This window comes from Pollachius pollachius (genome assembly GCF_949987615.1).
Source record: "Pollachius pollachius genome assembly, chromosome: 4".
NCBI classification, from domain to species: Eukaryota; Metazoa; Chordata; class Actinopteri; order Gadiformes; family Gadidae; genus Pollachius; species Pollachius pollachius.
In genome coordinates this window covers 2593649-2621580 of record NC_136937.1, presented here as the reverse complement: position 1 = coordinate 2621580, position 27932 = coordinate 2593649, and the positions used below count along the sequence as shown (strand labels likewise).

The 27932-nt window shown below is 43.3% G+C and overlaps 2 protein-coding genes across 6 annotated transcripts in view; both read right to left on the bottom strand.

Moving 5' to 3' along the window:
• The window catches only part of LOC307074749 (uncharacterized protein), a 44570-nt gene extending 19945 nt beyond the window's left edge, over positions 1 to 24625 (bottom strand). For 2 of the 5 annotated variants that reach the window (XM_079735039.1, XM_079735041.1), the window contains exons 1-2: positions 24429 to 24625; positions 19501 to 20535 (exon numbers count right to left, since the gene is read on the bottom strand). In XM_079735039.1, coding sequence (XP_079591165.1) covers positions 19501 to 20533 — 1033 coding nt within the window. In that variant the 5' untranslated portion in view covers positions 20534 to 20535; positions 24429 to 24625. Of the gene's footprint in view, positions 1 to 716; positions 911 to 17540; positions 17638 to 19500; positions 20536 to 24428 lie in introns of those variants that run through there. The other 3 variants (XM_079735037.1, XM_079735040.1, XM_079735038.1) reach the window with 2 other exon arrangements.
• Positions 6384 to 27932, bottom strand: part of LOC307074746 (uncharacterized protein) — a 102405-nt gene continuing 80856 nt past the window's right edge. The window contains exons 11-18 of the mRNA XM_079735027.1: positions 17209 to 17325; positions 16823 to 16939; positions 15907 to 16023; positions 14526 to 14592; positions 14168 to 14396; positions 11750 to 13547; positions 10244 to 10421; positions 6384 to 7904 (exon numbers count right to left, since the gene is read on the bottom strand). Coding sequence (XP_079591153.1) covers positions 7872 to 7904; positions 10244 to 10421; positions 11750 to 13547; positions 14168 to 14396; positions 14526 to 14592; positions 15907 to 16023; positions 16823 to 16939; positions 17209 to 17325 — 2656 coding nt within the window. The 3' untranslated portion in view covers positions 6384 to 7871. The remainder of the gene's footprint in view (positions 7905 to 10243; positions 10422 to 11749; positions 13548 to 14167; positions 14397 to 14525; positions 14593 to 15906; positions 16024 to 16822; positions 16940 to 17208; positions 17326 to 27932) is intronic.

Here is a 27932-nt window from a genome sequence, read left to right as displayed (position 1 = left end):
CCTGCTCCTTTATGACCTGTCTCTGTACTGTCTAACCCCTACCTGCTCCTTAATGACCTGTCTCTGTACTGACTAACCCCTACCTGCTCCTTAATGACCTGTCTCTGTGCTGTCTAACCCGTACCTGCTCCTTAATGACCTGTCTCTGTACTGTCTAACCCCTACCTACTTATTAATGACCTGTCTTTGTACTGTCAAACCCGTACCTGCTCCTTAATGACCTGTCTCTGTACTGTCGAACCCGTACCTGCTCCTTAATGACCTGTCTCTGTACTGTCTAACCCCTACCTGCCCCTTAATGACCTGTCTCTGTACTGTCTAACCCCTACCTGCCCCTTAATGACCTGTCTCTGTACTGTCTAACCCCTACCTGCTCCTTAATGACCTGTCTCTGTTCTGTCTAACCCCTACCTGCTCCTTAATGACCTGTCTCTGTACTGTCTAACCCCTACCTGCTCCTTAATGACCTGTCTCTGTACTGACTAACCCCTACCTGCTCCTTAATGACCTGTCTCTGTGCTGTCTAACCCCTACCTGCTCCTTAATGACCTGGCTCTGTGCTGTCTAACCCCTACCTGATCCTTAATGACCTGTCTCTGTACCGACCAACCCTACCTGATCCATAATGACCTGTCAACAACTGTCACCAACCTACGGATAATATTCAAAGTTATTCATATTTATGGTCTATCACGGAACAGAGTGGTCTACAGTACCTTCGTCGTCTTCCTGCTGTGATGAAGTGAGCCACACCAAACCGTCCGACTCGTAACAAGGAAATGATGAACCAACCAGATGGACCAGTTCCCCTCCGAGTTTATACTCCTCCCAGCCTCTGCTTTTATATGAACTGCGTATTCCCGGTCACTGGGCGCTGTGGTCTCTGTTAACTTTGGACAAGAGGCAGGGTGTTTTTCCTTGACGCAGATTCATAAACCCTCTCATTCTCAAGGAGTGGAGAGATGTGGAGATGCTGCCCGGACGTTTCTTTTTAATAACTATTTAATAACTATTCATCATTCCACACAGAAGGCCTCAAAGGGCTTCAAATGTGTCTGATAAGATCAAGTTCACCCTGCGGATATCATACCAACTGCTCCCTGTGCTGGTTAAACCGCTCTGAAGGCCAGACCATCTATGGACTTCCTCACGTGGTATGACATTACAACCAGATCTGTGAGGCAGGCCCACAGAGAACAGGCCCAGTACATGATGACATTTAACCGCCTTCACTAAACAAGATGTTGTTAGTGTCTAAATAATGTAATCAAAATACCGCATTGCAAATATAACAACAGTTCATTCCGTCCCAAGTACGTTTAAAGTCTCCCAAGGACGCCAGAACCGTCGTCGACTGCCGCCATTGTTTTAATTCAGTTACTTGCGCGTCGCTGCGTCACGTGACTCACATCCGCTTCACGTCCACCACGGAAACTGTAGTCCTGGGTTATGCACGTGAAGTAACGAGTAACGAGCCTGTTTAAACCGCAGTAATGATAAAATGTTACTGATTTTGACAAAGTAATTAGTTACAGTGCTCGTTACCGCAAAAGTAACGTAGTTACTGTAACGCGTTACTTAATAACACATTAGTCCCAACGCTGGAGATAATACACATGGTTCCTCTTCTGATTTCCTCCTTTATAGATTGCCTTCTCTGTTATTCACTGAGCAATGTTAGCATCTATCCAAGTGTGGAATCTGTGATGCAAAGATTAAATAAAACCTCCAAAACTTCTGTGTTGTTGTCTTCTTCACTGTTTTAGTATAAATGTTTCATTATTATAAACCTGAGCTTTGAGTGGTTCGTCTTTCCATCAAGGTTTCAGATTCAAAACATACAAATGTATATCCATATAATAAAAAAAGTATTTAATACTGTCAAAACATGATCTCATCTGTGCATTCAGGTGTCTACCGTTTGTCTGCAATAAACCCCACAACACATTTGTATTTGCAGAAAAACTAGTTTTATTAGGCCTGTGTCTGTTTTCGTGTTCACGATTATAAAACTATACATTCAAATGCATCGACATACATTCACATCTGCTTATTTTGGTTTCATAGAGCTACTGCATTAGGTACATTAATATCAATCCAGACAATAGATAAAAGCATTGTTTTTGTGTTAAAATATATTATGATATAACCCAATTGTGTGATGTTCTCTCCGTCTCTGTTTGGTGAGTGGGTGCTGATTATACACTTTTTTTTTCGAATGAATTATAAACAAATGCTTGGTCATTTTCTTTTTCACATAAAGCCTAGAGACTGTCCTGTAGCCTGTATGTAAGAATTACAATTCGCCGAAGGTATTCCCTGTATCAATAAAAATCAAACATGAAATGAAAAGCACAATAAATGTAAAAAGCACGAAAAATCAATAAACAAAAACGATGTTCAAGTTATTTCTCAAATAAGGAAAGTATCGCAGCATATTTCCTTCATAATGCAAGTTGTAATAATGTATTGCATTGTAATAATGCAATGCTTCATAATGCAAGTGATCAATTTATATGCCTTTTCAGGCATATCAATTGATCACTTGCATTATGAATATAATATTAAATCTGGTTCAAATCAGGTGACTGTTTGGCTTATTAAAATATAAACTGATATCAGAGCCATGCAGTATGAAACTGTTAACGTCTGAAAATATACACAATATTGTAGTATAAACATATTTAGATTTACTATCAATCAATATTCAAAATACATTTGATAATAGAAATATATTCTTTGTAAAACCTGCTTAGTTAACCTCGTGGAAGATTTTAAAAGTCTCTTCCTTTCAGAGTTTATAGATCAACTTTCAGAAGCCCAAGAAAACCCTTGTCTGTTGATATATACATGTGGATGTGCACGTCTGTGTGTGTGTGTGTGTATACGTGTGTTTAAATATGCATGTGTGTGCTTGTGTGTCTTTATATATGTACATGTGTGTTCATATATGCGTGTGTAGTGTTTGTGTGAGCACATGTTTGAATATGCATGTGTGTGTTTATGTATGGGTGTTACTGTGTGTATTTGTGTGTTTATATTTATATATACTAGGGCTGGACAAGTTAACACGTTAATTCCGCGTTAACGCAATCTTATTTTAACACGATTAATACAAATTGACGCGTTACAGTAAAGGGCCCAGAGGAAACTTTGAGAAGTTTGGGGCACCAGACCTTACGACGGGGTGGGCTCTCTAACACAGCTACCCTGAGGGGGGGCAACAAGATCGGGGCAGTCCCCGGGGACGTCGGTTGGGGGTCGGTCATCCGGTGAAACACACGGGGAGATAACTTGATGACCACATAGAGCATAATAACGGAAAGGACAAACGGCAGAGCCATTTGGACTATCTGAGAAAACATAGACCCACCCAACCCGCTGAGCCATCCCACACATGTAAATCAGTCTGTATCCCACCTCCATCCTGATCAGGCCAGAGCAGCTCATCTCCAACACAGCAGAGCTCACCTGAGGCCTCTTTTATGCTCTCACACATGACTCAAGGGTTTTGCCAGTTGAGTTTGAACAGGAGAGAAGTGAGCGAGACCAATTGGTAATTGGGCGTGGCGTTCTGAAGGCCAGTGTTTTCCAGGTGAACCAAATGTGCTCAATGAGGAGATTTGTGCTTTAGAGTTTTGCAATAATGCGATTTAGAATTTCTACATGCGTGAAAACAATGGAATAGTGCTCAGAGTTTAGCAGTCTGGAGTCTTCTGGGTGATACATGGGCTTCAAGTTTTCAGAATTGTGTGCATAGTTCCATTTTTTGTGTGCTTACAATCGAGAAAAACTGTAAAACCTGGGACAACAGGAGAGCAGTGATCACCCCCCCTCACCCCCCCTCTGCCCTCCCCCCGGACCTCACCCCCCCTCACCTTCAACCCCCCTCACCCCCCCTCTGCCCCCCTCACGCACCCTTCGTGTGTGTGTGTGTGTGTGTGTGTGTGTGTGTGTGTGTGTGTGTGTCTACAACCGACACAGAGACGCTGAGGCCCCCCCCCACCCTATCCCGACCCCAGGGAGGAGGTCCTCCTGGGTGAAGGAGGACCAGAAGGTGTGGAGGTGTGTCAGTGTGTCTGAGGACCCTCCTCCACCTGGGGACACGCTGTAGAAGGACAGAGAGCCAGCAGGCCGGTCCAGATACACTGCTACCCTGGTGGAGCCAGCGGGGGGGAGAGGGAGGACTGTTACTGTACCGTTGTACCGGGCAGAGTAACCACCATCATCAGAACAATCAAGAATCCAGGACTTGTTGTTCCCTCCAAGCAGGCTGTCACGACCCGCTCCTCTCCTTGTGATTCCTCTGTATGTCAGTCCTATCTCAACCCATCCTTCCCTCTCTACCTCCCAGTAACAGCGGCCAGTCAGAGCCTCTCTACCCAACACCTGGGGCCAGCAGTCAAATCTCTCTGGGTGATCCGGATACGACTGGTCCTCTCCGGCCAGCGTCACCTTCCTGTTGTCCTCAGACAGAGAGAGTCGTCTGTAGGCCGTGTTGGGGTCCAGGGTGAGTTCACAGGCATCTGAGGGAGAACCAGACATGATGAGCTGCTGACCACAGAGACACTGGGGAGTGTTCAGATGTGTGTGTCTTATCATCTAATGAGGAGGACCAGCTTCAGCCTCCTGTAGTGAGAGCCAGCGTCTCCCCGCTAAGTCTGAGGAGCGGGGCGCCGCCACGCAACGCTTCAGCGGCCCGCCTCCTCCGGCCCTCTCCCCTGAAATCATCAGTGAGAGCTAATCCTAACCCTAACCCCCAACCTATGGGTCGGGACCCGGTACCGGGTCAGGGCTCACGTGGTACAGGGTCAGGACTCACATGGTACCGGGTCACTTCACCTGGTACCGGGTCAGGACTCACGTGGTACCGGGTCAGGACTCACGTGGTACCGGGTCGCCGAGAAACAATAAATAATATATATTATTATTTTTTAATTAATTACAATTAGAAGGGCCATTGACATTGGCCGCCTGGTAACCAATCGTATGTCACAACCCATCTCCACGTCCGCACGCACATATGAAATAAAAACGTGTGAAACTCTTCAAATGAAGGAACACAGATGGGCGGTATCGGACAAAGTACACGCCCATACTGGGACAAAGGCCACGCCCATACTGGGACAAAGGACACGCCCATACCCGGACAAAGGACACGCCCATACTGGGACAAAGGGCACGCCCATACCCGGACAAAGGACACGCCTATACTGGGACAAAAGACATGCCCATATCGGGACAAAGGACACGCCCATACTGGGACAAAAAGACACGCCCATACTGGGACAAAGGATACGGCCATACTGGGACAAAGGACACGCCCGTACCGGGACATTTGTTTGGGGGCCCCAGCAGAACAGTCTTGTTGCAGAGTGAGATACTTACATCCGACCACTAGGGGCAGCAAATGAACACGTTAGTCTTGTTGCAGTGTGGGATACTTACATCCCACCACTAGGGGCAGTAGTGCCATCGCTGTGTGCAGTAGCTCACCGCTAGCTAACCTGAGCTAGCCAGTGGATGTACGGTCGCTATGTGGGAGAGCCACGGTTACGAGTTGTCAATAAATAAGTAAAGAGTAAATATTTGGCCTGTTAAGCCCTTTGAGACTGTAATGGTGATTATGGGCTATACAAATTAAATTGAATTGAATTGAATTGAATTGAATTGAATTGAGTAAATTCTGTGTCCGTCTAATTATTGTTAGTATACCCAAAATACTACAGTATGAGCCAAGAAGTTAGCTTCATGATCATTATCATTACTATGTCTGATCATAATCACAACATTACCAACTATCCAATACATAATATAACAATGTAATACCTGCTGGGTTTTATGCAAGCAGGTTTAAATGTGACTGTCGACAGTATTAATATACGTAACATATATTATGTCAGCCATCATCTTCATTCCCAGTAGGATCTGATCTCACTTCCTGCTGTGTGGATGGACTTTCCTTCTCAATAGTGAGTGGGTGTTGTGATAATTCAAACAGACACTTACATCTCTGTGGAACTGGTTTCAGCCTCCACACTCCACCGTGCTCCACACTGGGGGGGGGGATCAAAGTGAGAGCAGCATGTTGAAACATTCACCTTCATCATCTGCTGTCTCATCTCGTTCTACACAACATGAGTTACAGCTGCCTCTTCAAACCACTTCATCTAGCAGCGGCTTGAATCCTTGTAGGAGACTTTGTCCCTGAGTAGTGAGCTGTCCTCTCCATACCTGAGAGTGTCCAGTCTCCAGTGTGGATCCTTCAGTAGGGCAGAGAGCAGCGCAGCTCCAGAGTCTCCTGGGTGATTGTAGCTCAGGTCCAGCTCTCTCAGATGGGAGGGGTTGGAGCTCAGAGCTGAGATCAGAGATAAACAGCCTTCCTGTGTGACCAGGCAGCCAGACAAGCTACACACACACACACACACACACACACACACACACACACACACACACGTGTCAAATCCTGTATTTTCCAGTCTGCCAACCAGTTTGTGAACGACCTACTCCAAACACAAGTGGCGTTGCCTTGGTGACGGTCCTTTTATGAAGCACTTCCTGGTCCAGTGAAGGGACACCGGCGGCGAGGTGTGTGTGGATGTGTGGAGCTCCTTTTGGCCAGCGGTTGAAGAAGGCCAAGAGAAAGCTTCTCAGACCTAATACGTTAGGTTTTCTAAACCACACCACATTTGGATTGGGACCATTTGCCACAGCACCACACGTGGAAGAAGGCCTTCCCGGAAACAAGCGGGTATTCAACGGCCACATAATATATCAGTATTGTAGCGCCCCAAGACCTAGTCTCTATTCTGCTTTGGAGCGAGGTCCACTCAACGACAGCACTTTTGGCTTCTTTAGATTTCACTTGATTAAAATATCACCTTTACCTAAAACTCGGTTAGATTGTACTACCATCTAGATTACAGATCAATCAGGGAAACCACTAACATGATCAAAAGTATTATTATCAGGGGTGCAAACTGGTGATGGCCCAAAAAGGTGACGACATTTTAATGTCAGAAAACAAATGAAAGATCAGTGAACGGGCCCAGGCCTTCCTGTGATTCATGCTCCGTTCTAACGGTTTGAGTGACTCATTAAAGCGGTCAGTGATGTTTAGACCTACTGTATGAAGCAGTGCTCACAACAACAACTTAATCTATTAGAATTTTAAATGTGTTCATGTGAAACTTAAAATACATTAAGATAAGTAACATACAATACCTTGCAGAAATATTTGCAAACCCCCTTTGACAAATAATGTTAATTTTGGTTGCACTCTGGCCTACTAATGGTTGCACTCTGGCCTACATCATCTGTTATAAGAGACAGCTTACTAAATAAACGACTGGCCGATAGACTACTTACACGGTGAGAGTAGTTGTCCAATTGTCTTGTGTGGATGGACTAAAGAATCAGGAATAGTTCACTCAGAATGCATAACAATGTAGTGGTCTCCCCCTATAGTCTGTGGGCCAGGACTGATGCAAAGTAGATCCTGGTCAGCAGAAGTTAAGTGACAATGTGCCAACAGTACTGGCCGATTTATGGGTGCACTAAACATGCAAGAGTAGTCTTAATGTCACTGTTTATAACACAGGGCGCTTTAAGATGTTAAGAGTATCCCTACTTCTCCAGGCACCACTACACCACTGCAATGTTATTCTGTATCCTATTAGTATAATAGCAAGATTAGTATATTTTGAGTTCATGTTCATATTTGTAATTGAAAAGTTGCAGGAATATGGAAGTATTAGAATATCGACCTAAACAACAAGGTGATACTCCTCCAATGATACCAAAGTCATGGATGTGGTGATCACAGGTACTGAGTTATAAGCTGAGTTATATAACGGTCCTCTGATGTGGAACTAGTGGTGTAACTGTTTGACCTTTGAGTAAAACTGACCTGAGGGTTTCCAGTGTACAGTGTGGACTTCCCAGTCCAGCAGAGAGCAGCTTCACTCCTGAATCCTGCAGATCATTGGTACTCAGGTCCAGCTCTCTCAGACTAGAGGAGTTGGAGCTGAGAACTGAGGCCAGAGCTTCACAGCATCTCTCTGACAGCTGACAGCCAGTCATCCTTCACACACAATTAACACTACATGTTAGGAACTTGGTTTAATGTTTTATTCAAAATTTGTTATAAGACATGTTTTATTAGTTTAACTAAATGTCAGTACAGTAGATCTTCAAAATTTGACTTACTAGGAGGTCAGATGAATAAATATTCAACAAAACTCCTGAAAATGTCCCTAAAAAGAGCCAGTTCTAAGATGAAAATGTTAGTGAACTTTACTTAACAACTCTAAAGTCCACCTTACTGTCTAACTACATGATTATGAGAAGAAAAGGAATGTAATAAAACATACACCTTATACCCAGTGTTGTGCCTGAACACGTTCATGAACTCGTTCATATTTTGGGCGAACGTGAACTGAACGTACTGTATTACTGCCGGATGAACGTTACTGTGAACTCGTTCATTATGGGGTCTGTGAAAAGCATGCTCACTTGGTTTAACTTCGTTCAATATGGGGGTTATTTGTTTATCAACACGGCGGATGCGCGCGCAGATCGCCGTGTTGTTTGACCGGTTGCCATGGTTATCTCCGTGCTGTTAATTTGCAGTTGCGGTGTTGTCAGCTTACTGTTACATTAAACTGTAATCAGAAAACGCGGTTATATGCTATAGACCCTATAGTATCTGTCGTATAAAGGCTGGGACGAATTTCAAATTATAAATATGTACACTTTATGTTGAAAGTATAGACCGTCGCGGTTCCCATTGAAACTAATGGCGCAGTGATTATTCTTCAAAACGAGCGCTGTTAAATTGTGAAAAATGAATTAAACTGAAATCAGACAACGCGGTTATATGCTATAGACGCTAGAGTATCTGTGGTATAAAGGCTGAGACGGAATAGCTCAGCAGACTAGAATACCTCCTAGAAACATTGCTTGTTGGCTGGAAACGTAAAGGGGGGCTGTTCACGTTTGGCTATAGTCTTTTCGCTCGGTTCTCCGTCTCAACGGTAGGGCTAGAACCGAGCGAAAAGACTACAACCAAACGTGAACACCCCCCCTTTCCGTTTCCGGCCAACGAGCAAAGAGTCTTACAACACAAATCAATGGGATTTACAAAATGCGCTAAATGTCCAATAAAACACGATAGAAACTGTATTTCACTACGATACTTGATTCAACCACTCTATTTCATCCTAGACAAACCACAAAGGAGGCTCAATGTTCAAAATACCGGAAAAAAATAATAGCTCACAGCAACATATTGAAAAAAATAACTACGAACTAGTTCATTTTTTGGAATTGTGAACTTAGTTCAAAATTTTGAATTATGAATGTTTAACTGAACTAGTTCATTTTAAAATTTGTGAACTGAGCTTTGAACTAGTTCAGGTAGAAAGTGAACTTTCCCAACACTGCTTAAATACCATCATTAACAAACTGAATCCAATGTTCACATTTTGCTCTTATGGTAACACAAATAGAGTGAGATTTAGGTCTTGTGCTTGATAAGATGAGTGACAGTGGCGCTGCGATGAAGGCAGACAGCCAAGGTTTAGTTCAGTATTAAAGCGTGGCTGTATTGCGGCGCTGGTGTGATCGCTGTGATCGATTGGGAAACACGACCCACTTAAGTTCCCATGAAGACATTCTGCTTTGATCAGAAAACTAAAATAGTGGTTTGAACTTTGTGCAAAGTTACATTGAAATGCCACAGCAGCACTAGCGCTATTCAAGAGCCTGTGAAGAAATGCACTATTCTGGATGACCCAGAGAAGAAGATAAATCCTACTTGGAGTATATTATCCAATCAGCAGCCGGTTATTATTAGTAGCTATTTGATTGAGGAGGAGGAGGATGAAGAGTTGGTTGGTGAGAAAAGAGATGTCGAGGCGCTGGCGGTAAAAACAGAAAAAGACCCCCTATGCAATCAAAGTATAAACAGCTTATTCAAAGTGAGTGAATCTGTTCACATGAATGGAGACAGATGGAAGGTATGTGACCAAGGACATTTTCACGTCTAATAAAGGGGTGCAACCACATTTGTTAGGGTGCCACCAAATTAAAAAGTTAGTGGCACCAGTAGAAAATGTGTCTTGAGCCCTGTGAGGACATATTCTACTTATTTATTTAGACCTGTTAACTTTCTGGAGGTAAATCTGTTCAACATCCTCTGATGTGGAACTTGTGGTGTAACTGTTTGACCATTGAGTAAAACTGACCTGAGCGTTTCCAGTGTACAGTGTGGACTCCCCAGTCCAGCAGAGAGCAGCTTCACTCCTGAATCCTGCAGATCATTGGTGCTCAGGTCCAGCTCTCTCAGACTAGAGGAGTTGGAGCTGAGAACGGAGGCCAGAGCTTCACAGCATCTCTCTGACAGATGACAGCCATTCAGCCTGCACACACAATAAACAGAACATGTTAGGAACTGTGATTAAAGTAACTCGAGGCGTTTACTATGAATATAATGAAGGACTTGTTTTGAAATCTTTAATTAGAGATGTTTTATTAATTCAACCAATATATACTAGTCAATACATTAGCTCCTTATTTGTATTCAATATTGGAGTTTTTGCAGTGTTTGAGACCTTTTTTGTATTAATGAGACTTTTAATTGTAGTATTATGTATTTTATGCATTGTATTGTAATACATGTTGGAGTACATCTACAGAGATGTTTTGTGTATTAGGGTTACAACCAACGGCGACACAAGGGGGGGGGGGGGGGGGGGGGGGGGGCGAATGACCAGACGGGAACCCAAGTTATAAGAGTTTGCAACTCTGGTGGCCCATACTCCGCACGACCCTGAGAGAGACTTTATGTAAACCCACCACACACACCTGAAACACACATCCTATCGCCCACATCCACGACTGCCTCGGTGCCGCCGACCCTCCCAGGATCCGTTGCGGCACTTGGCGACCACGGCCGTGATCGCCACAATAATATAATAATAATAATATACATATATATTATTATATGAAGACATCGGACTGACTTATATGTACCAAAACTGAACTATGAAATCATATATTTCATTTTCGTCAGTGATGATGACCATTGCTGCTTGTTGTGTGATTTGATTGGTTGATTCGTATCATATTGTAGAGTGTAGTATTATTTTTTGCATCAAAATGGATTAGCCCCTGCTATAAACAATCTAGCCCCCTGTAGCTCCCGCAATCATAATTCTTTGGCACCGCTACTGGTTACAACTAATAAGTAAATGTTTAAATATGATTTCGCTGGGCGACCTCTACAGAGAATGAAGTACTCTCCTCCTTTGTTTCTTCCCTCCTTCTCCTTTTTCCCGCTCAATCGTGACCTCTCACCCTTCTCCCTTATGACCCTGAAGTGTCTTTATAAACCCATCCTATTGGTTAAACCCAAATCGTCCATGTAACCAAATGTACTGAACAAGGTTAAAATGTTTTTATTAATAATAAACATATATTTATGTATCCATCCGTGTCAATAATAACTTATTTATACATAAAGCTACATATTAAAATACAGCTGTATTTAACTATTATTAAACAATATTATTAATTAATAGAGCTTTTGAGTTTGACTTTCAATATAACAATAACACAATATAGCGTTGTGTATATTGAGATACATGTTATAAGTTAACCTCAAAAGATATGTTATCATAATTTTTATATTCTACTATCAGGTACATTGTGTCGTGTGTATTGTGATACATGTTATTAATGAACCTACAGAGATGTTTTGGAGGCTTTGACCAATGGCAGTAGCCTCAGAAGACCCTCCTCTGAAGCAGAGTATTTCTTCAGGTCAAACACGTCCAGCTCCTCTTCTGATGACAGTAAGATGAAGACCAGAGCTGACCACTGAGCAGGAGAGACATGTGTTTTGAACAGACTTCCTGATGTCAGTGACCGTTGGATCTGCTCCACTAGAGAACGGTCGTTCAGCTCATTCAGACAGTGGAACAGATTGATGGTTCTCTCTGGAGAGAGATCTCCATCTATCTTCTTCTTGATGTAATACACTGTTTTCTGATTGATCCATGAGCGCGACCTTCTCTCTCCCAACATAGAATGGCTAAACCAAAATATCTGGCTTCTATCATTTTCTACCAGCAGACAAGGTAGGAGATTCCGATTGGTATCCAGAGAGAGGCCCAGGAGGAAGTGGAGGAACAAGTCCAGGTGTCCATTCTCACTCTGTAATGCCTTGTCCACAGCACTCTGGTAGAGAAGGTGTTCATGATTGACACCATTGCGGATGAAGGACCGAGAGAGATAAAGGGCAGCCAGAAACTCCTGGAGGCTCAGATGGACAAAGCAGAACACCTTGTCCTGGTACAGCCCACACTCCTCTTTAAAGATCTGGGTGAACACTTCTGAGTACACTGAGGCTGCTTTGATATCGATGCCACACTCTGCCAGGTCTGCCTCGTAGAAGATCAGGTGGCCTTTCTCAAGCTGGTTAAAAGCAAGTTTTCCCAGAGAAACAATGATCTTCCTGCTCTCTGAACTCCAGTGTGGATCTGTTTCAGCTCTCCCATGATACTTCCTGTCCCCCTGTATGGACTGGACCCTCAGGAAGTGGCTGTACATCTGAGTCACGGTCTTGGGCATCACCTCTTCTCTCTGGGATGTTTTGAGGAGGTCCTCTAGAACTGTAGCAGTGATCCAACAGAAGACTGGGATGTGACACATGATGTGGAGGCTTCGTGATTTTTTGACATGGGAGATGATTGTGCTGGCCAGTGTCTCCTCTCTGAATCTCTTCCTGAAGTACTCGTCCTTCTGTTGGTTGGTGAACCCTCTCACCTCTGTCACAATGTCAACACAATCAGCAGGGATCTGATTGGCTGCCGCAGGCCGTGTGGTTATCCAGATGCGAGCGGAGGGAAGCAGGACGCCCCTGATGAGGTTTGTCAGCAGCACTTCCACCGAGGTGGACTTTGTGACATCAGTCCAGATCTGGTTGTTCTGAAAGTCCAGAGGAAGCCGACACTCATCCAGACCATCCAAGATGAAGACAACTTGGAACCGGTCGTATCTGCAGATTCCTGCTTCTTTGGTCTCAATAAAGAAGTGATGAAGAAGTTCCACCAAGCTAAATTCTTTCCCTTTTAGTAAATTCAGCTCTCTGAAAGTGATGAGAAATGTGAAGTGTATGTCCTGGTTGGTTTTGCCTTCAGCCCAGTCCAGGGTGAACTTGTTGGTTAAGATGGTTTTACCAATGCCGGCCACTCCAGTTGTCATCATTGTCCTGATTGGTTGACCTTGTCCAGATAAGGGTTTAAAGATGTCATCACATCTGATTGGTGTTTCCTCCATGGCTGGTTTCCTGGAAGCTGTTTCAATCAGTCTGACCTCATGTTTCTTGTTGACCTCTCCACCGCCTCTCTCTGTGAGGAAGATCTCTGTGAGGATGTCAATCCGATCTGTTCGCTGTCCTGCTTTAGCGATTCCCTCAAACACAACCCTGAACTTCTTCTTCAAATGAGACTTTATTTTTTGTTGGCACTCGACAGCATCAGATCCTAAAAGAAAAAACAACAGAAGACATCAGTTAAATATAGAAAAAAAAATAGACATCAGTGGAAATAGGTCAATATTTCCTTTTAATTATCAACGTCATGATACTTAGCAGCTTCATTACTTGTGGTCGGAGAAGCTGTTCGTGACAAGGACTGCATGTTATATATTCAAATTATTCAGGACTATTTTGTCATTTCCAGAAATATGATTGGTCAAATGATGTTAATAAGGATAGTGAATTAGTGTAAAGTGACTCGCTATGCTGATATAACAAGACAGTGTTTAACATTCTTTAACCTGATAGACCAACAATAACCCTACATATCTGGACCAAACCATTTAACCTGACACCCCCACAATAACCCTACATATTTGGATCAAACCATTTAACCTGATACCCCACCTAAACCTACATGCCTGGATCAAACCATTTAACCTGATACCCCACCTAAACATACATATCTGGATCAAACCAATTAACCCAAAAGAGGAAAGATATCTCTGCATTACAGTTAGAAATGTCTCACATTATGTCATTTAGTCTGAACAGAACAAATAATAATCTCCTACTGCTCTTCAAAATGTGTGTTTCTTCTCTGTCTTCAAAATAAGAGTCTCTTACCGCCCCACAGTGTGTCGGCCAGTTCCTCCTGGTTCTCCATCTCCATCAGGCAGAGCTTTGTGATGTCCACCACTCCCTCTATGGCGCTTCTCCTCTGCTCCTCCTTCTTACCATCCACCTCCTCCTCCTCCCTCTGACTCTCTGAGCATTGTGGATAATGTAGGAAGAGATCCGTCCAGAGCTTCTTCAGCTCCTTGTCTAGGAAAGCATCTTCATTCTCCTCAGCCCTCTGGAACAGAACAAACATCAAGGAGAACTTTACTGTCCTGGATTGATGTCCCGCTGGGAGCACCTCAAGAGATGCTTTCTAATGTTCATGTAGAGCTGAAGTCAAACGTCTTGGTGGACATTTACACACCTTGATTGGCTCTGTTTGATGCTGCTGTACAGACTGAGCACTGGTAACCTTTGACCTCACCTGGTGTCTGTGGAAAACACACACACACACACACACACACACACACACACACACACACATACACACACACACACACACACACACACACATTTTAACTTCTTTATTTATATCCGCAATTCATAGTAAATGTACATAAAGAAATAAAGGTTACAGATGCAAAACATTGCTCAGGCATTATCTCTCAATGTGGGTCTGATGACAGTTCAAACAGCATATTATGGATACACACATCATCTCCTCAAAATGTGGCGGCTTCCAATAATGGAGGATATTGAGCAGTATTTGGCAAGTTGTTTTGTAAATCCAACCATCCTGAATCCCCTAATGACAGGCCTATGCGCATGGCCCAGGCTGCCGAAGATCAGTACCAGATATTGACATTTGTAGCCAAGGCCAGATATTTGTTGTACAAGAGGATTATATTTTACCAGCTTTGTTAAGTAAGCCTCCTCTAGACATGAATCAAACAGCATCCTACTTCCAGAATGAACACATTTCTATTGTTCTCATCAATGATCATAATATCAGGCCTGGTGGCATTTAAATTAGAGAACACAGACGTTTCTGCAAAGCACCTGGAAAACATTTGTTGTCTAACAACACAATTTATATGCATTGACACTGTTGGAGAAAATAAGGATGGTAAACTCTCTGATATAATGTACACAATTCTATCATGCCTGGATACATAAAGGCCTTTGTAAAAATGGCAGCCGTTTAATATGTGTGACATGGATTAGATGACTTGCTCTTGTCCATGATGTATACATAATGATGAGCCAGGGTACCAGATTGACAGGTATAACTTTGTCTGAAATATCTGAAGCCTCGCTTTGACGGTGAATATTTGTATGTATTCGTTAATAGAAGAATTGTGAAAAATGGTTTGTGATATGGAGTGGTCCGCACAAGGGATACAGGCTAGCTTTCCTTGGAGTTTGAGTCCCCTCCAATGTCTCGGACGCTGCCGATGTTTTATTGACAGCAGTGTATCCTATCCTTGATAAGGCTTGTTTGTGCTCTGTTTTGATGGTCAACAGTAAACACATTATCAAGATCGTTTTCTGAAGCAATATGCATTTGTTTGCATTAACGGCGGCAATTACGACGGGTGTGTGATCTTTAGGGTCATTTGGTGGAATTGTCAATGCTCCCATCTCACCAAGGACGCCATGATGGACACGCACGCACGCACGCACACACACACACACACACACACACAAATAATCTATTATATTTCCCCTGACATGTAAACATCAGTATCGATAGAGTCTGATAACAACCAACTGGTCTGTTTTCATCGTCTCTTTGAAACTCCTACCTCTCCTCTCTGGAGGGGCGTCCATCTTTAAACCTAGCAGGTTGTTCCATAGACTCGTCCCTCTCAAAGGAGTCACAGCTGGAACCAGGGGAGTCTGCTCTCTGCTGCTGGACCCTTCTAGAAAAACAAGAACCAGGATTTATGGACGTTGGATAGAAAACAATTTATATGCATTGACACTGTTGGAGAAAATAAGGATGGTAAACTCTCTGATATAATGTACACAATCCTATCATGTCTGGATACATAAAGACCTTTGTAAAAATGGCAGCCGTTTGATATGTGTGACATGGATTCGATTACTTGCTCTTGTCCATGATGTATACATAATGATGAGCCAGGGTACCAGATTGACAGGTATAACTTTGTCTGAAATATCTGAAGCCTCGCTTTGACGGTGAATATTTGTATGTATTCGTCAATAGAAGAATTGTGAAAAATGGTTTGTGATATGGAGTGGTCCGCACAAGGGATACAGGCTAGCTTTCCTTGGAGTTTGAGTCCCCTCCAATGTCTCGGACGCTGCCGATGTTTTATTGACAGCAGTGTATCCTATCCTTGATTGTGGCTTGTTTGTGCTCTGTTTTGATGGTCAACAGTAAACACATTATCAAGATCGTTTTCTGAAGCAATATGCATTTGTTTGCATTAACGGCGGCAATTACGACGGGTGTGTGATCTTTAGGGTCATTTGGTGGAATTGTCAATGCTCCCATCTCACCAAGGACGCCATGATGGACACGCACGCACGTACGCACGCACGCACTCACGCACGCACGCACGCATGCACACACACACACACACACACACACACACAAATAATCTATTATATTTCCCCTGACATGTAAACATCAGTATCGATAGAGTCTGATAACAACCAACTGGTCTGTTTTCATTGTCTGTTTGAAACTCCTACCTCTCCTCTCTGGAGGGGCGTCCATCTTTAAACCTAGCAGGTTGTTCGATAGACTCGTCACTCTCAAAGGAGTCACAGCTGGAACCAGGGGAGTCTGATCTCTGCTGCTGCTCTGGGCTTCAACACACATACATACAAACAAACACACACACACACACACACACACACACACACACACACACACACACACACACACACACACACACACACACACACACACATACACACACACACACACACACACACACACACACACACACACACACACACACACACACACACACACAAATAATCTATTATATTTCCCCTGAATTGTAAACATCAGTATCGATAGAGTCTGATAACAACCAACTGGTCTGTTTTCATCGTCTCTTTGAAACTCCTACCTCTCCTCTCTGGAGGGGCACCCATATTTAAACCTAACAGGTCGTTCCATAGACTCGTCACTCTCAAAGGAGTCACAGCTGGATCCAGGGGAGTCTGCTCTCTGCTGCTGGACCCTTCTAGAAAAACAAGAACCAGGATTTATGGACGTTTGGATAGAAGCTGTTTTATTATGATCTCTGATAAATCCTCACCTCTTCTCATTAGACTGATTTCCATCTTTAAACCTAATAGGTTGTTCCATAGACTGGTCAGAGTAAGGATGGAGTCATGATGTATCACTGCTGAGCTCTGAGAGGGACACCAGTCACAGACAGTGAGATCCTCTTCTTACCTCTTAGCTTTGCTCCGGCGGCCATGTTCCCCAGACAGAGTGGTCTTAGAGGTAGAACCCCCCTCCTCTCTCTCCTCATCCATAGCAGTCTGGAGACCTGGACACAAACACAACTACTTATTGTTTCTGTGGATTCTGTTTGAGTACCGAAAGAGAAATTACTGCAGTGAAGACTTCCTATCCGCCTCCTGTCTGATATACACTCTATCACTCTCTATGTCTAGATCTACACACCCTATCACTCTCTATATCCATATCTAAAAACTCAATCACTATCTGTGGCTAGATCTAAAATTAGTCTAATTCTACACACTTAGTCTAATTCTACACACTCTATTATGATAGAGTAGTATGTATGTCTGCTGCCTTTCTGTCTACATGCTGCATGCTGTCTGTCTGCGTCTGTCTGTCTGCATCCTGTCCGTCTGCCTGTCTGTCTGTCTGTCTGTCTGTCTGTCTGTCTGTCTGTCTGTCTGTCTGTCTGTCTGTCTGTCTGTCTGCGTCCTGTCTGCCTGTCTGTCTCTCTGCATCCTGTCAGTCTGACTTTTGGCTGTCTGTCTGTGTGCGTCCTGTCTGCCTGTCTGTCTCTCTGTGTGTCTGCGTGCTGTCTGTTTACATTTTTACATTTACCTTTAAGGCATTTAGAACAAAACTGACAACGGTTTGTTCACCCATAGACACACCGTCGGCAGAGGCCACCACGCAAGGCGACAGCCATCCCATACTGGGACAAAGGACACGCCCATACTGGGACTACTGGGACAAAGGACACGGCCATACTGGGACAAAGGAAGTGCCCATACTGGGACAAAGGACACGGCCATACTGGGACAAAGGACTTGCCCATACTGGGACAAAGGACACGCCCATACCGGGCAAAGGACACGCCCATACTAGGACAAAGTACACGGCAATACTGGGACAAAGGACACCCCCATACCGGGACATTTGTTGGGGGCCCCCAGCAGAACATGTTAGTCTTGTTGCAGAGTGAGATACTTACATCCGTCCACTAAGGGCAGCAGCAGAACATGTTAGTCTTGTTGCAGAGTGGGATACTTATGGTGCGTTTTAGTATTCTCTGCGAACCGACTCGGACCTCGGATTTGACGTCACGCCCAGACTTTTAAACGTTTTATGATGTTTTGCTCGGTCGTTGGAGAAAAACATGGACGCCACCCGGAAAGCTGTTATCGTGGTAGCATTGGCAGAGTACCAGGCGCTCCAAAATAAGTAGGCTATAGGCCATAGACAGAGATACGGACGCAGTAATGTCTTGCAGTAATACGAGCGATTGAAATTGCCATTTAAACCACCAAAGCGGTCCAAACACAATGAAAACAGTTCATACTTCAAGTCACACTGGGCGCAGCCATCTTGAATTCTGTCTCGAATCCTTGCTCGGCCTCCTCTGAGTTCATCCGAGCAAGCAAGTTTGCCGTCCAAGGAAAAGGGGCGAGTTCATGCGTGTCGCTAGGCAAAGTCCTCTGACCTCCGAGATGGATGGATAATAAAACGCACCACTACATCCCACTACTACTACTGAGCTAGCCATTAGATGTACGGTCGCTATGCAGGACAGCCACGATTACGGGTTGTCATTAAATAAGTAAAGAGTAACGTCTGTTTCCGTCTAATTATTGTTAGTATCCCCAAAATACTACATTCTGAGCCCAGATGTTAGCTTTATGATCATCATCATGATTATGTCTGATCATAATCACAACATTACTAACTGTCCAATACATAATATAACAATGTTATATTATTATTATTACATATTATTATGCAATACCTGTTGGGTTTTATACAAGCAGGGTTAATTGTGATGGTCGACACATCATCCGCCATCATCTTCCTTCCCAGTAGGATCTGAATGAACGTCACCTGCTGTGTGGATGGACTCTCCATCCCAATAGTTATTGTGTGTTGTGATGAATCAAACTAAACTGACACTTACACTTCTTTAGCGTTGGCTCTAGGACAATCAGCTTCTTCATCTCCTTGTTCAGTGTCCCTACGTATGACGGAGGACGGAACTTCACCTTCGTCCAGTCCCTGGTGGGTGGAGGATCCTTCAGGGATCTGAAGGTCTGGAGGAGGTGGAGGTGGTCTTTAGTGTGTGAGAGCTGCTTCACCTCTGAGCTTATATTGGTCAGATCTTCTATTTCCTGCCCCAGCTCTTTGATGAGGTCATCAGCTTCTTTCTCTGTGGATTTCAGTTTCTCTTGAACAGTTTGGTCGAAATCATCCAGACACTTTTCAACAGAGCGCTTCAGAGCAGTGAGGACCTGCCGACCATCGGCCATCTCTCTGTCTGCTTCTGCTTTGCTGTTATTCGCTGTGTCATTGACTTCCTGACTCTTTTGTTTTCTCTCACGGATCATCTGCTGAACTTTAGCCTCGATCTTCCCCAGCTGGGCCGTCTTCACTTCATATTCCTCCTCCATAGGTACAACAGGATGGGACTTGTGGTTCCTCCTTTTGCACACCACACACACACACACCTGGTCAGTCTGACAGAATAGCTCCAGAAGTCTGTCGTGTTTCTTACACATCCTGTCTTCCAGACTGTCCAAAGGGTCGACCAGCCGATGTTTCTGCAGGCGAGCAACTCTCTGATGTGGCTCCAGGTGGGTTTGACAGAAAGACATAAAACACTCTAGGCAGGACTTCACGGCCTTCAGCTGGGTCCCAGTACAGACGTCACAGGGAACTTCTCCTGGTTCAACACAAGGCTGCTCTTTTATTCGTACAGACCTTCTTAACCGATCAACTATCTCTGAGAAAAGGGTATTGACCCGTAAATCAGGTCTTGTGTGGAACAGCTCGTTGCAAACGGGACATTTGTACTCGACTTGGTCATCCCAGAACGTTGTAATACAGGTTCTGCAGAAGTTGTGCCCACATGGTGTGGAGACTGGGCTGTTGAACACATCCAGACAGATGGAACAGGAGAAGTCCTCCTCAGACCCGGAAGTAGCAGTGGCCATTCCTAGAAAACATGTTTTATCAAGTTTTAAAACATTACATTATTGTTACGTTTACATTGTGGGCATTTAGCAGACGGCGGGAAGTTGTGCAGAGTATAGGTGAACTCTGAACAAGCGAGTCCTGTATCTAACTTGTATATTAATGGTCAAAAGAGGGTTCCAACTCTTAGTTCTAATGCAAGTGTTTTTAATATTGTATATTCCTTGTTTCAATCAGAAATCTTCAACATGGCGCCCTGCCAACAGTATCACTGAGGATTACATTAACCTGGTGGCCTCGCCTTATAATGAGGATTACAGTAAACCTGGTGCACTCACCTTATAATGAGGATTACAGTAAACCTGGTGCACTCACCTTATAATGAGGATTACAGTAAACCTGGTGGACTCACCTTATAATGAGGATTACAGTAAACCTGGTTGATACACCTTATAATGAGGATTACAGTAAACCTGGTGGCCTCACCTTATAATGAGGATTACAGTAAACCTGTATCGGACTAATAAATCTATAAATTGTTGTTCTTTGTCCCCAGACAGAGAGACGTGCCTCCACTTTGCATTCCATTTAAAGTAATAATTCACTCTCAAAGCACATCATTTGTCTAAAATAAGGTATGTATGTGTCTACACCACGTTAGCATTGGGTGAGCGGTCTCTGACTCCAGCCCAGCTGAAACAGATGACGTCACAACGCTACACGCGCAGAGGTCGGAGACAGGAGTTAACAGGGAAGCTCTTTTTCTGTCCCTGGAGTCCATCTAGAGCGTCAAATACAACGTTATCCAAATGACACAAAGCCACACTTATCTACAACATGGGAAGCATTTAATCAGAGGTGGAAAGAGTACAAAAATATTCTACTCAAGTAAAAGCATAATTACTTGGATGAAATTTTACTCAAGTAAAAGTTCTGGTCTAAAAAATCTACTTAAGTAAAAGTAAAAAGTAGTTGATATAAAATGAACTTAAAGTACAAGTTACAAATAATGATGAATCTTTATAAATTAAATAAAGTAGCCTATAGTATAGTAATAGTAACCACAAATGGACATGTGTATTTTACAGATGTAAATGACAGCATATTTTTAGTCTGCAATTACTGTAATTGACGCTGTGACCTAATTTTTTGACCTCAGTTCAGGAAGGTGGCTTCTATGTGACCCAGTTAGTTAACCCCTCAAGTGTAACAAGTGTACACCAAGTTTCAGAATGTTTTATCCATCGGGACGGTCATAACAAGTATTTACACTGTGAATACATCTAAAATAATAAATAAATAAATCTGCCATAATTATTGCATTGTCATTTATGTTCTTTGTAAGGTGTGTCAAGGAAATAGTTCCAAGGGACGGTTGACTGTAACTTCAAAACAAGTTAGGCGAAGAAAGTACCTTTACATTCCACCTTTGAATACTTTTGCTACATTTATTACTTCAGGATTCCTGACGGACAGGTTGGTTGCATTAAGTGAGTATATAACCATTCTCCTCCAGCCATTGCCAATTTTGTTTACGATTGTATGTTTTTGCTTGTTCTCTTCCTGGTAGGCAAACATTCAAAACTTTGAACTCCCAAACGCAATGTGTTACAACTATCGCTAATGGAAACAGCTTTGCAAATCGATAAATATGTACAGTGGTAAGATACGTTTATGCACCCATGCTAAAGTTGACTAAAAAGAGGAATACAAAATCATTTTCTAGAAATCTATCTTAATGACTTAATTAAACAACTGAGGAAATATCCAACCTTTTAGGCCACCAATTTTCTTTGTGAATGAATAATGTATCCTAAATAAAGTGGCAGATTGGCATGGTTTTATTTCAGTTAGCCTATGAGCTGGTTTGATTTGCAGTGAGAAATCATTAGGCTAACTAACAGCTATTAGGCTAACTGAAAAGAACCATGCCAGTCTCTAGATATGGTGAAGGGTATGTGATGATGTGGGGCTATTTCAATTCCAAAGGCCTAGGTGACTTTATCAGGATGCATCAATCCTGGATCCAATAACTAAATGGCCTTTAAAAATAAAAATCTGCCTGCCTCTATGGGAATTTAACATAGGGGTTGCTATACGTATGCACCCTGTATTTGAATGAAGAACATTTATTTATTTACAATACATTATTCATCACAAAGAAAATTGGTGGCCTAAAAGGTTGGATTTTTCCACATTTGTTTAATTAAGGCATGAAGATCAATTTCCAAAAGATGATTTTTTTATTCCTCTTTTTAGTAAACTTGAGCATGGGTGCATAAACTTAATCTTACCAATGTATTATTAAACCACCTTGCCGTAAAATCTGAAATGTAGATAAAATAGGTTCACATTTTCTATTGAGTTTCTTGGCTTTCCGCTTGACATTGGGATTAGATGATGTATCTACACATATGATCACCTGACTCGATGCCTCTTGATTTGAGGAATTTATGTTATAAGATTTCATCACCGGCCTCCCATACATCCCTCTGGTCCAAGTGTCTTGTTCCAGAATTACAATGTTCTTATAGAGCTGCCTTTTGGTATCATGACCGTCACACTAAGGCAGGGGTTCTCAAATGGCTGTGTGCGTACCCTTAGGGGTACTTTGGAGTATTGCAGGGGGTACTCAGAGATTTTCAGAAAAGAGAGAAAGTGAACTCATTAATTTTTCCCCCTCAGAAAGATTTCTGAAGTTTTCACAAAATGTTCACTTTACAGCACAATCATTCTGACTGACATTATCGGACACCAAAATTTGAAAACATTTTACCACTCAGAGGTTGAGATATGGGTCGTACAAATATAAATAATAATTGCAACAATAAGAACAGGTATCCACAGATACTACCTAACCAGATTCCTAGCGTTAAAGCCACCCAGGGTCACCGGGTGACTTGACTCGTAGCTGAATGGTTCTGAGTGCAATCCCCAATGTCTGGAGTCTTCAAGATGACCCCAACCCCTGTCTCTGTACTGTCTAACCCCTACCTGCTCCTTAATGACCTGTCTCTGTGCTGTCTAACCCCTACCTGCTCCTTAATGACCTGTCTCTGTACTGTCAAACCCCTACCTGCTCCTTAATGACCTGTCTCTGTGCTGTCTAACCCCTACCTGCTCCTTAATGACCTGTCTCTGTACTGTCTAACCCCTACCTGCTCCTTAATGACCTGTCTCTGTACTGTCTAACCCCTACCTGCTCCTTAATGACCTGTCTCTGTACTGTCTAACCCCTACCTGCTCCTTAATGACCTGTCTCTGTACTGTCTAACCCCTACCTGCTCCTTAATGACCCGTCTCTTTACTGTCTAACCCCTACCTACTTTTTAATGACCTGTCTTTTTACTGTCCAACCTGTACCTGCTCCTTAATGACCTGTCTCTGTACTGCCTAACCCCTACCTGCTCCTTAATGACCTGTCTCTGTACTGCCTAACCCCTACCTACTCCTTAATGACCTGTCTCTGTACTGTCTAACCCCTACCTGCTCCTTAATGACCTGTCTCTGTACTGTCTAACCCCTACCTGCTCCATAATGACCTTTCTCTGTACTGTCTAACCCCTACCTGCTCCTTAATGACCCGTCTCTGTACTGTCTAACCCCTACCTGCTCCTTAATGACCTGTCTCTGTACTGTCCAACCCGTACCTGCTCCTTAATGACCCGTCTCTGTACTGTCTAACCCCTACCTGCTCCTTAATGACCCGTCTCTGTACTGTCTAACCCCTACCTGCTCCTTAATGACCCGTCTCTGTACTGTCTAACCCCTACCTGCTCCTTAATGACCTTTCTCTGTACTGTCTAACCCCTACCTGATCCATAATGACCTGTCAACAACTGTCACCAACCTACGGATAAGATTCAAAGTTATTCATATTTATGGTCTATCACGGATCAGAGTGGACTACAGTACCTTCGTCGTCTTCCTGCTGTGATGAAGTGAGCCACACCAAACCGTCCGACTCGTAACAAGGAAATGATGAACCAACCAGATGGACCAGTTCCCCTCCGAGTTTATACTCCTCCCAGCCTCTGCTTTTATATGAACTGCGTATTCCCGGTCACTGGGCGCTGTGGTCTCTGTTAACTTTGGACGAGAGGCAGGGTGTTTTTCCTAGACGCAGATTCATAAACCCTCTCATTCTCAAGGAGTGGAGAGATGTGGAGATGCTGCCCGGACGTTTCAATTTAATAACTATTTAATAACTATTCATCATTCCACACAGAAGGCCTCAAAGGGCTTCAAATGTGTCTGATAAGATCAAGTTTACAATGCGGATATCATACCAACTGCTCCCTGTTCTGGTTAAACCGCTCTGAAGGCCAGACCATCTATGGACTTCCTCATGTGGTATGACAATACAACCAGATCTGTGATGCAGGCCCACAGAGAACAGGACCCAGTCCATGATGACGTTTAACTGCCGTCACTAAACAAGATGTTGTTAGTGTCTAAATAATGTAATCATAATACCGCACTGCAAATATAACAACAGTTCATTCCGTCCAAAGTACCTTTAAAGTCTCCCAAGGACGCTGTGGTGATATCTGTAGTTCCACATGTTGCCAGAAGGTGTCGGTAGCGGTCCTACTAATGAGTGATTACTGTTAATACAGGGCAGATTTAGTACCGAGTTCATATAGTGAAGTCGCATGTAAGATGCTCCGTCTTTATAATAAATGACAAGTGCTAAACAAAGATTCTTTATTGAAATGAAGAACAAAACATGGTACCAGGAGTAAAAGACGTGAAGTGAGTGAGTTTCGGTTCTGGAAAAGCGGACAGTCGCCTACAAATTCGACGATGGAGAACTTGATGAGACCTCCCGGACACCTAAAGCTAACGGGAAACGTCGACAGTAATTGGCGCACATTTCAGCAACAGATTCGGCTCTACATCGAGGCAGTGGGGCTGGACAACAAACCGGACGCAAGAAAGGTAGCGTTATTACTCACTATAGCTGGGCCACAAGCCATTGAAGTATACAACACCTTCGTATATGAGGATGGGGAAGACCAATCCAAGTTTAATACTGTGCTAGCCAAGTTCGAAGCGTATTGTTCACCAAAAAAAAACGAGACGTACGAGAGATACGTATTCCGTTCAAGGCTGCAGCAGCCAGGGGAGAGTGTTGACGGCTTCGTCACAGACTTGAAAATAAAAGCACAATCATGCAATTTTGGAACCCTCAAAGATTCGATGATAAAGGACCAGATCGTATTCGGAATTGATGACAAGAAGGTTAGGGAAAGACTGATGAGGGAGACTGAACTAAAGCTATATGGAGCGGTGAAAATAGCCCAGGCTAGCGAGCTAAGCAAAAAGCATGTGCGAACGTTCAGTGAAGCAGCGACTAGCAATGCTAACCTGCGAGAGTTGGCAGATGTTGGCGCCATTTCTAAGCACCACAATGCACGTTGAGGACATTCCAGTGGACAGAAAACGGGACAGTTTCAGTGCAAACGGTGCGGCACACAGCATAAGCCCAGAGAATGCCCTGCTTTCGGCAAGCAGTGCAGCAACTGCCAAGGCAATAATCACTTTGCCAAACAGTGTTTTTCGAAACGAAAAGAGAAACAGAGAGGAAGATCGGTGAATGTCGTGGAAGATCCGGAATTAGGTGAGACATTCTTTATTTCCACTGTGAACTGTGAAGATGAACCAAAAGCACAGATAAACGCTGTTAAATCAAACAAATGGATAGCACCACTGCAAATTAATGGGACTGTAGTTACAATGAAGCTAGATACTGGTGCAAAAGCAAACTTGATCAGCATAGGCGTAATTTACGGGGGGGTTAGAGGGGTTATAACCCCCTCAATAATCAGATCCAGCTAATATAACCCCCTCAATATCATCACACATAATTCAGATGAACAAAAAAATTAAATATTCTGAATTAATACCTTGTTTGTTTTCTTTATTAATTTAATTTGTCAGCAAGATAGTATCATGTTTTGATAATCTATAATGTACCCCCCCCCCCAGCCCACCGACTACTTGGTATTACCCGAACTATTTCGCAAGGTCGCTGGGGTGAATAGTAAGAGAAGACTAATGCTAACTATGAATGGATATGAAAAGGACACTGAAAGGCAGCCAGGGCCAGACAACAATTTTTAATTGTTGGTCGTCAAAGGAGCCAAAAGCCAAAAGGAGTAAAAATCCTGACGATAAGGAGGTAAATATCCGTATTGTTAAGTTAGGTGTTATCATCCACTCTATATTTTTTCACTACCTGGATAGTTTACGCCTCCATTTAAAGTGGAGAGGGACCTTCACTTTCCCCATAAAACCTCAAAATAAAGAGGTATCAGTGGAGAAACAAAATAATTTTCGATTGAGAGCATAATTTCACATTCAAACAGTATCGTTGGTGTGCTATGTGCAGTAAAACCAGACGATCTGAATAATTCCTGATTCATGCCAGATATTTATTTCCCGCTTTGTAAGAGCTAGCTAGCTAACTATGTGAACTTTATATGATTAGCATAGGCTACGTTGTAATGGCATCGATAGACGTCCTCAAACTAAGATTCTAGAACCCACTGCCTCAAACGTACTCGGTTACGGGTGGGTAAAATGCAATGTGAGTACAGAGACCAAATTGCTGTTTGCTCCCATACAGTCACACATACAGTTTTTTGGGGGAATGCATTAATTTACTTAGAGATGTCATCCATTGACAGCTAGCTCCTGTGGGCTAGTTCAGAGGTTACACCACTCCTTTTGAGCGTGCACTCCTGTACTGTACACACACATACACACACACACAACGGTTAATGACGGTGCATGTGAGTAGGCTTGCTCGTAGGAAACATTGAAACAGCATTATTGTTATTATTATTATTAATAATAATAATAATAATGGTATTATTATTATTATTATTTTATACAAAAATGTGTAGCAGTCTAAATGTGCTAGTAAGTGGGCAAAAGGAGTTTAAAATGCTTTACGACTTTTTGGTGAGGGAACACATATTCTCCAAAACTGATATCGATACCACCTCTCAACCCATTTAATATTTTTTTATATATCAGGAGAAGAGGGAAAGAGAGGGAAATGGCCAAGGAGGCGACAGAGGGTCAGGTGACCAGAAAGAGAGAGAAGAAGAAGACAGAGGAGGCAACAGAGCAATTGAAGGAGAGAGAGGAGGCGACAGAGGGACAGGTGACCAGAAAGAGAGAGAAGGCGACAGAGCAATTGAAGGAGAGCGAGGAGGCGACAGAGGGTCAGGTGACCAGAGAGAGAGAGAAGAAGGAGACAGAGGAGGTGACAGAGCAATTGAAAGAGAGCGAGGAGGCGACAGAGGGTCAGGTGACCAGAGAGAGAGAGAAGAAGGAGACAGAGGAGGTGACAGAGCAATTGAAGGAGAGCGAGGAGGAGACAGAGGGTCAGGTGACCAGAGAGAGAGA